The sequence below is a fragment of the Montipora capricornis genome, chromosome 8 (genome assembly GCF_036669925.1).
Source record: "Montipora capricornis isolate CH-2021 chromosome 8, ASM3666992v2, whole genome shotgun sequence".
NCBI lineage: Eukaryota > Metazoa > Cnidaria > Anthozoa > Scleractinia > Acroporidae > Montipora > Montipora capricornis.
In genome coordinates this window covers 44,408,886-44,418,885 of record NC_090890.1, presented here as the reverse complement: position 1 = coordinate 44,418,885, position 10,000 = coordinate 44,408,886, and the positions used below count along the sequence as shown (strand labels likewise).

Sequence of the window (10,000 nt, the reverse complement as noted above, 5' to 3'; positions counted from 1 at the left end):
CATCATTAACGACGTTCAATTGCTTGCTGATGTGAAAGGAAAAATATATAAAATACTGATTCTCATAAAGAGAATCTTTTTTATCCATGAATGACACGTGAAATGCAATTGATGTCACCTTGATTCGAGAGATCAATGAACATCGATGGACCCCTCAAAGAATACGAGAATACGTATGACAATTAAGTGAAACAAAAACAAATCGATTGACATTGTACCCCTTCCTTTCTAGATTTTGACTTCCTGAATGAGTTGGTGTGGCTGTCTACTCTTCGTAAAGGTTCCAGCAACTGGAAAATAAGCTTACTAGTTGCTCTCTCTTCTTTGTAACATCATTCGCTAGGGATCCACCCAGCGCACAACATTGGCAATTCATTGGCTGACTCTTCGTAAGTCGGTCTGTGGGTTCTTTAACGTCTACTTGCTTAAAAAAAATGTCACCAGGCTAGGCCTAAGGTTTATAGTTGTTATCAGAAACGATTTGAAAGCACTTAAAGTTACTAGATTTTCCCCTTATTTTAAACCCAGAGAGTCGGTCCCCAACTGAGACAACCAGCCGGTTCCTCGCTTCCCCAAATTAAAACCACTGCAAGTCCGTGTATTCAAGGAAGCCGAAGGGCCAACATAAGTACCGAATTTATTTCATACAATCTAACTATAATTACCTAATACAGGCTCTAGCATATCAATTGATAACTTGCTACCGACTTATTACCTACAGGGGCGATTCTAGTGGGGGTGGGGGCAGGGGATGTGCACCCCCTTGACAAGACTTGCGGCTTTCTAAGGGCCGAGTTACACGGTACGACTTTGTCGCATGCGACAACGGCTTACGACAGGCCCACGACATGATTTACGATTGTTGTGTACGCGACAATCGTAAGTCATGTCGTAGGCCTGTCGTGAGCTTGTCGCATGCGACAAAATCGTATCGTGTAAATTGGCCCTAATACAACTGGTATTCTGCGAAAAAAAAAGTCAGTCAGCTACCGCATTCCTTAGAGTGCACGCCTCCTAAGAAAAATACTGGTCCGCCTCTGGCCTATCTGACTTTGATCAAATTTTTCAAGCAGAAATAATGCGTGATATTCATTTTTATCTAACAAAAATACAAGTTACATTTTTAGATCATTTTATGTTAAATTCGCGTTTTTACAGGCAGAATTCGTTATTAATCCGGAAAACTACTGTTCTATTTTTCATCTCTTTGATTTCAAAGAGTGAGACGCAACGGCCCATTGCTACCTACGCAAGTTTTGGACATAAAATATATATCACATATTTTTATATTTTCTTTAAAAAAATGCGCCCGGGAAACTTAAAAACACAACACGTCCGAGTTTCTTTTGAAGAAAATCGTTATGAACCAGAACGGGATTGTAAAAATATCGTTTAACATCGTCATTTTTTTTCATGAAGGAATTTTTTAAAAAGCGATTTTAAAGTGAGCGTCACAAAACTGTAACCAAGAAATTTCTGTGACCAATCACGTAAAACTTGCTCAAAGCGGGGTAAATGCACGCGCATGCCAGTCACAACTGAAGTTGGTTGCTTATTCGTTTAAAAACTACCACGAAGCATGTGCCATCAGTGATGCATTCGAAAACGCGGAAAATTTCTTTCAACACTCAACTGAAAACCCTTAATTGAGCACCGTAAATGGAAAAAAAAAAAAAACAACAACAACAAATGCGCACGTCAATTCATGCTCGTTTTATGCCGACGCACGCGTCGAACTGGCATATTTTGCGTTGCAAAAGCACACTTGGTCAAATAAGCCAATAACGAATACCTTAAAGAAAAACCCGTCCACACGAAAACGATTCGAAAACGCTAACCCACACCTACAGAGCATGCGTGTACGTGCGCTCTCTATATTAGGGAGCTTACGAAACGATGACGCCGACTGCATCGACGACGCTACAAAACAATAGGTTTAGTGAGCAAAAACAATGGTTCTGCACGCTCTGCACGTGCGTTTTACATTTTGGTACATTTCTTTGGCGTCATCTCCTAAATGACGACGTGAAATGACCAAATTCAAGGTTCTGTGGACGACGTTAGCACATGACGATGAATTTTCAGTTCTCTCTCTACGCTTCCAGCCCACTCATACTAGTTTCATTCCTCGACAATTACTACACATTTTTAACACGAAGCGACATGAAATAGTTTCGTAGTGATATGAATAACGCGAATTTGTATTCTTAAATGAAGTCCTCGTGGCCGTCGTCGTCCTCGTTTCGTAAGCTCCCTAGTATCACGACCCTCTGATATCACCGTATTTTCACCTGTCCACACGAATACGGTAAACATTCGTTTAAAAAAAAGCCCCGTTTTCGAGAATATCCGGATACGTGAGGACGGGTGTGGATAGGTCGTATAAACCTCTCTAATTATCTTAATAAGCCAATCCTTACGGGAAGCATTTCAATGCGGAAACGCCTTTCGACACTCTACTGAAAACGGCTCCAGAATCAAAGAAAACGTGACACGTCTTTCGACTGCTTTTCTGGTTTTTCCGATGGTTACATCATTTTGGTTTATGGTACCAGACCAGGGCCTGTCGTTTTTAACGGTTGAGAAGAATTATGTAAAAGAGGATAATTTACAACTAAGAAAATACACAAAAAGGGAACGACCATAGAAGAACCTTTTTCATACTGAAATTTTCCCCGGTTTACTAAATCTGAAAACTTTCCCCCAAAAAATGATCATCTTAGTCAGATCTCTGGATCAATGGATACCATCGTTACTTAAATTATGTCACAACTGTTACATCCTGCTTGTATTTGAAAATTATGTGCTCGAGCAATGAAAAACCAGCGAAAAAAACAAAACAAAACAAAAATGATGCCACTTATCAGGGGACCCATAACTAGGAGCGAACAATTCCCATACTAAGCTAGTCTCTCACGCTGATGTTCTTAGGGTTTCGTCACGCGTTCCTCGGGCTCCCCCGCGAACGTCTGCTTAAACGAAAAACCACTTCCGTTCGTGGATTACGGACCAATCAGAGGCCGTGCTTTTTAAGGCATTCTTTCGTAGCATGTGATTGGCTATCTACAACACAGTTAGTCAATGCTAATTGGTTTCTTTAACGATGAAATGATATATGAAATGGATCATATATGAACTGCGGATATGAAATCAAGTGAAGCTATGATCCTCGCAGTTATGCACGCAATTTTTGCAATTGCGTAAAGAAGCCTGAAAAATTCAGGACTTCAACTAAATAGAGATAAAACTGTCGGTGAACGGAAGTGGTTTTTCGTTTCAGCAGACGTTCGTGGGGGAGGAACACGTGACTAAGTTCTTAGAACTTCTGCATGGGAGGCTAGTACTAAGCCTGTGTCACGGCATTTTTACAGACCAATCTATTTTTAGACTACCTTTTCCGCAAAAAGAAAACAAAAGCAGTTCCAGTTCGGTGGCACTAAGACGTCAAGTTAGTGGCTTGTGATTGGTCATCGGACTCCTCAAATTCAAACTAAAAATAAATCGGTCTGTGAAAACGCTATGACAAGAATATATGGCCGTTGTTTTCTCCTGGTCATTGGCTCCGCAAATAACGATGTTTTTTTTTCCAGGACTATGACAGTAACCTCCACTCTAAACATCCGGTCCCAAAGTTGATGATCCGTCTCAGATCACAAGAAACGTGAGCCACTAAGAAAATAGTAAATTTGGTAAATCGGAGTAAACCACTCTCGCTTTTCGTTTCCTGCCTCTTCCAAAACAGGACTGCGTGACAAGCAAAGGGTTCACAGTACCGTTGCCTTGGATACCAAAGAACTGTAAACTTGTCGCTTGTCTGTGATAAATTTGGGAGCTTTAGAAACGACGACGGGAACGGCAACGAGAACGTCATCTCAAAACATAAATTTTCATTATTGTTATCACTTTACGACTATTCCAAGCTTTTCCCTCCGGAATGAAAACGTTATGAGCGGCGAATAATTTAGGGGAGAAAATGAAAATTTATCTCCAAGTGTTGACGTCTTCCATAAAACCTCAAATTTGACTATTTGACGTTGTTAGGGACCTTAAGCAAGACGACGTCATTGTCATAATTTTGCGATTACTCCAAGTCATGGAAAGCGTGAATGCACATTCCACTAATAAAATTGGTGAGAAAGGTGTGGATATTGAGAGAGAAAATTGAAACTTCATCGTCAGGTGCTCTCGCCCTCCACATGACCTCAAATTTGATCATTTCACGTCGTTGTTAAGACGAGATCGGCAAAGAAATGAATCAAAATGTAAAACGCACGTGCAGGGCGTGCAGAGCTATTGTTTTTGCTAATTAAACCTATTGTTTTGTGGTTTCCTCTTAGCCGTCGTCGTCGTCCTTGCTGACGCACGTGCAGAGCGTGCAAAGCTATTGTTTTTGGCCACTAAATATATAAATTTGTGACGTTTTCGTTGCCGTCGCCGTTTTCGTTCCTTAAGCTCCCTTTAGAGGTTTTGTACGGCAATCATGTTGCATGGCAGGAACAATAGATTCTTTTTCCTATGGGATCAAATGTTCTTTCTAATGCAAAACATTTTCATTGCTCCTGCCATGCAACATGGCTGCCGTGCAAAACCTCTATTAAGTAAACCAGCGACCCTCACCGAGCGCCTTCACATGACAGTGTGTCAGGTTTACAAACAAATTTTCGTAACAGCACAAGCTGTGATCTTATTGGATAATCTTGACCTGGCTCTCATACCACTTCAAGGTATAATTATTTACTTTCTCTTTTTACAGGTTTCGAAGGTGGAGGCGGAGGTGCGTTCACAGGTCTCGGTGGCCCAACCGAAGTCGCGGTGGGCTTGGGGCCTGGTACTGGAGGAGGACTGGAAGAGCCCATGAATTTTACCGATATCGGAGGGGTGCTCCTTTTCTTCTGGGCAGTAGTTGCTCCCAAAGATGAGATTTGCTCCACGTCATTGGTAGAATCTGGTGCTTGAGAACTGAAAGCAATTCACGTGAAACAAAATGCATTACATTCGTTATAATCAAAATAGGGACTTAAAGATCAACGTCGGCGAAAACGTCACTTCAAAATAAAACGCTGCACCATCGTTAAGTCTTTCGCTATTAGGGAGCTTAAGCAACGACGACGGCGACGGCAACGAGAACGTCATCTCGAAATATTAATTCGCGTTATTGTAATCACTTCGTTACTATTTCAACCTTTTTTAATAGGACAAGGGTGTGGTAGTTCCTCACAAATGACTCTAGTCGGAACGGCGCTTAATTTAGGGGAGGAAATGAAAATTTTTCCTCAAGTGTTAACGTTCTTCATAAAACCTCAAACTTGGCCATTTCACGTTGTTGTTTGCTGACGAAGGCAAAGAAATGGACAAAAGTGAAAAGATGCACGTGCTGGGGGTGCAAATCTATTGTTGTTTTTGCCGACTAAATATGCTAATTTGTGACGTTCTCGATGCAGTCGGCGTTGTCGTTACTTCAAGCTCCCTATTAAGTCGTGCAATGTGGACGAAGTATCTCAAAAATAAGTTGGTGTGAGTGAGTTAAGTGACAACTCTCTGGTGTTTTGAATCCCTACGGGACACTGAACAGTAGAACTTGATTTAACACTAGTGTTAGAACAACTTTCATTCGAACAAAAACAAACGAGCGCGAATTTTCACTGCCAAATTCCAATTCGATCCTGAATGCACAGACACATGTTGAACCAGCTCCGAGCGCCCTTAAGTGTTCATGAGTAAACAAATTCCATCCACTCCATTCCATTACCTTGGCTTTCCGAACGCGGATCCAAACAACGTCATCTCTCCATGGAACTTTCTGGAAAGTCATCGGCATTTCGCTTTGACGTCATTTGAAATGCAGTAATGTGATTGGGCAATGGAACTGTTTACTGAGCATATTAGGAGTTTTCTTGGCGGGAATAAGGAGAAGCTATGTTTTAATCTAGCCAAACATTGGTCCGTGAAATCGTTGTCACGCAGAGTGCTGAAAAGCGTGCTGCACGTGCAGCACGACCTTTTCTCCTCTTTTAACCAATGCAATTATTGTTTTGTGGCGTTGCCGTAGCCGTAACCGACGGGAGGAAATGGGGACTTTACGATCCACTTCGCCAATTCGGTTTCAGAGCAAGAACATAGAATAAAAGAGATTCGCATTTTTATGCTCGCGTTATCGTTCAAACCCCAAATTTGGTGATTTCACGTCCTTGTTACGCAGCGTACCGCACAAATATGAGCTTAAATACGTGTCGCTTGTGCAACTCGAGTATTTGCTCTCTTTTAACCAACCTTTGCGGCGTTTTCTTCGAGGTCAACGTCGTAGACCTTAAAGTCGCGAATAACAAAACGTGACGAGGAAAGAAAAAAACAAGTCCATCTTAACTTAAAATGGATTTTTCTTTTTTACTTATCAAACGAAACTTTCGCTCGACCCTTTGTAGAGGCACGCATTTTTGTAAATTTCGTTAACGTACACTCTATAAAAAAACAACGGGAAACGACAACATTTTTTTAGGTTCATTTTCTGCCTTATGTAAACGCGGAATTCTTATGATGGCGCTCAATTATATTCTCAAGTGGCGTTGGTGTCGTACTTGTTTAAACTCCCAAATAACCCCTTGATACGACAAGTACTCACCTTTCTGTGTGCGCTGACAATTCATCAGGATTCTTGAAACTAATGAGACTAACGACTTCCTCCAAGAAACCACCCGTGACGCTTTTGAACTCGTTTGATTGCTTCTTGTGCTCAAAACACTTATCCGACGGAGGTCGGGTCACGGAGCCATTCGTCTCCACAACAGTCTTCTTAGTGAAGTCAATTTCTCCAGGGAAGAACCATTCATGATGCTGTATTAACGCTTCTACGATCGATGATTGAACACCGGTGTGTTGTACATTGACAACACTGAAGATTTAAAACAAAAGAAAGAGAAAAAAGGATGTGACGGGACGCTGTAGCCTGGTGGTTTGGGTTTATATTTATACCCCCCTCACTCCTACCTTCCGAGCACCACCACTTTTAGTCCCCTCCCCGGGAGACTTATTTATTTTAAACACGTTTGAGTGAGCGTGGGGAGAATGATATAGAGGGGGAGTGGGGGGGGGAAGCTTAATAGAGAACGTAAGGTAATGCAAATCCACTTTGATAAGATAGAAGTTAAATAAATTGTAAAATTAGTTTTAATGAATTAAACCCTCCCCTCAGGTGCTGTTCAAGGCCACTGAAACAGATGACAGAAATAAACTCAAATAATTTGAAGAATCCCAGCAGGAGGGAGGCAAATTACTTGGAGCCGAGAAAATGACCTGGGGATTCTCCAGAACAGGTCACTTTCGATACATTAAAATTCACCTTGAAAGAGCGGTTCAGAGGACAAAGACAAAGTGTGTCTAATGTTTTTGTCCTCTCTGCCTTGCTATCAAGCTGAATATTGATACTCCTCTCGAAAATGGTCTATAGATGGTCTTCAGCTGACGTCACAGCAGCCATGTTGGTGCACAGAAGAATAGAGGAAAAATTCACGAGCCATAATTTGCTGTTGTTTTGTGCACCAACATCGTCACGTGATTGAAAACCATCCATGGCTCCAAGTCGTGGTGAACCCTGGGTTTAAAGTTTGACGCCCTAACCACGCGGGTACGCTGTCTCCTCATAGCAATGTGGCTGCCTCCCCTCAGCTGAGGTCATTATTTACACTTCTTTTAATATGAGCACCACAAGTCTCTGTAAATCCCAACAGAACACATGACTTGATATTCTGGAATTCAGCAAACAAATAACACACTCACCCTTGATCTTCAGCTGACCATATAATGTTGGGTGCTATGACAATCGCAATGTTACTTGCATTCATTTTGTTCACTTCACTATTTTTAGAAACTTTCCCTAGAAACTTTATAAGATACCTGAAGAAAATTAAAATAAATAAAAATAAAATCATTGGGAACGAGGGGTTATTTAAATGCCGTTCCCTAAAATAATGAGTGAGGTGCGGGATTGTGGAAAATTAATTCAGTTTATAGGGGGACCAGACACTTTTGTTCTTTAATGACATGCAAATGAGATGCAAGGTGGTTTTCTGCATTCCAGCACCTAAATTGGCTTTCAGTTGCCTTTTCACTGGCCGGTATACATCGGTTTTCCACTTCCGCATTAGTAAGGAAGTGAAAGAAATAACAGCAGCAATGCCATAGTCAATGAAAAAAATGTGATGTAGATTCAAGGTGTATGTAGATTCAAGATGTTGCCAAACGCACCCTGGTTCATTTTCCAGGTTCCGCACATCTTTACTGACCTCCTCCACAGTTCTACAACTGATGACAAGTTGAAAATAATGTCACACCTCCATATCTTACCTGAGATTAGCTTTGTACAATGGGGGCATCTTGTCTACAATTGACCAGTATGCTTGCAACCGGGCACCATTGTCTTGAATACTGTGGATGAAAACAGCTTTTTAATGACCAAAAGTTACAAGCTCGAAACAACCGAGGCCTTCCCAACAGGTAAGGCTGAGTTTAAAATGATTTTCGAAAATTAACATGGTAAGTAATGGCAACCTTACTAATAGGACTAAGTGAAGTCCAATTCGGTATGTAATCAACAACAAATTCAAAGGGCAACAAAGCGGGAGTCCAATTTGTTTATCACGAGTATGATTACAGACCGAACTGGACAACACAAAGTCCTCTTACCAATATTAATCATAAAAATTACAATTTCGAGAAAAGAAGAGCCAAATTATGAAAGAAAGGGAAAATTTGCATTATTTAAAAGACTGACAAAGGAGGTGAAATTTGTTTAATGTCACTCTGAAAGAAAGTAAGAAAGAAAGCCCCAATTTAGGAGTCTGTATACTGTTTCTATGGTGATTGAAACCAAGGTTGTAATTGGTTGATTTAAACTACAACATTGAATGTGATTGGCTTGATTGATTCATCACTAATCTACAATTCTAGTGTTAGCACCCTATCCATTTCAGGGATCCCATGTGATTAGGAATTGAGGGATGTCATCTGAAAGTAAGCAGCTTTGGGACTTACATAACCTTTTGCATGGGGATCACCACAAGAGATGTCATAGCTTTTAATAATAATTACAATACCCAAACAGGGCAGTCATTAAGAGCCAGGGGGCCAAGGATTTTCTCTTCCTACCTTAAGTTTCATCCCGCCCACTTAAAGAGACGAACAATAGAATTAACACAACAAATTCACTGCTTTTCCCACCATCTCCTATTTCCCTGCCTACTTAAAAAGTTAGTGACAGCTCTGCCCAAAATGGAGCAAAAGGCTTGTTCACAGAATACCGGAAATCAGATTTAAACTCAGAAATGCCAAGGTCTGTATCCCCATTTCTTGCAAAGAGCATTGAATTCCTTAACCATTCCGAATGGCTGGATATTTCATTACAACAAAATGGCTCAGTTTGTGGACTAATGTAGGGAATGAGTTAGAAAGCCCACACTTTCACATTTCTCAGTTTAATTCAACACAAGTCCCTACATTAGAGTGTACAAAGTTCGTAATTTCCAGCACACCTTTATCTAAAACAAAGCTGACAGGGTACACTGAAGCATATTGATCAAAGGAAAAGTACCAATTCTTGAAACCACAGAAAACCGGATGTTACTTGGAGAAAAAAAACAATCACCCTTTGACATAAATGTATGTTTGAGTACTAGTCGCTAAAGGTAAACTCAAATTTCGATCTACTGACGCCAGTTTCCGACACATTGGACTACTGTGTGGGAAGTCAAACTTGGAATCATAAAACTTACCTGTGCGCCTGTATCCAATCGTTGTAAAGAGTAAAAGTCATCAGAGGCTCGGGAAGCTCTCTGAGATATTGCTTTAAGGCTCCTGAAAATGGAGCAAATGAATTACCATCATAATAACATAGCAAACTAATTCATGATGAAATGTGAAAACTAATTAAAAGGAATCACTTTAAAAAACCCGCATATAAGCACCTAGGATTTTTGAGCTCAGGCTGAACAGGTTCTTATACTTTAGG

General features: G+C 40.8%; 1 protein-coding gene across 4 annotated transcripts in view; it reads right to left on the bottom strand.

Annotated features, from left to right (window-relative positions):
• Positions 1-620: 620 nt before the first annotated feature.
• The window catches only part of LOC138059851 (rho GTPase-activating protein 44-like), a 28,867-nt gene continuing 19,487 nt past the window's right edge, over positions 621-10,000 (bottom strand). For all 4 annotated transcript variants that reach the window (XM_068905483.1, XM_068905485.1, XM_068905484.1 and 1 more), the window contains 5 exons: positions 9,765-9,846; positions 8,341-8,421; positions 7,774-7,890; positions 6,620-6,889; positions 621-4,959 (listed from right to left, as the gene is read on the bottom strand). In XM_068905483.1, coding sequence (XP_068761584.1) covers positions 4,731-4,959; positions 6,620-6,889; positions 7,774-7,890; positions 8,341-8,421; positions 9,765-9,846 — 779 coding nt within the window. In that variant the 3' untranslated portion in view covers positions 621-4,730. The remainder of the gene's footprint in view (positions 4,960-6,619; positions 6,890-7,773; positions 7,891-8,340; positions 8,422-9,764; positions 9,847-10,000) is intronic.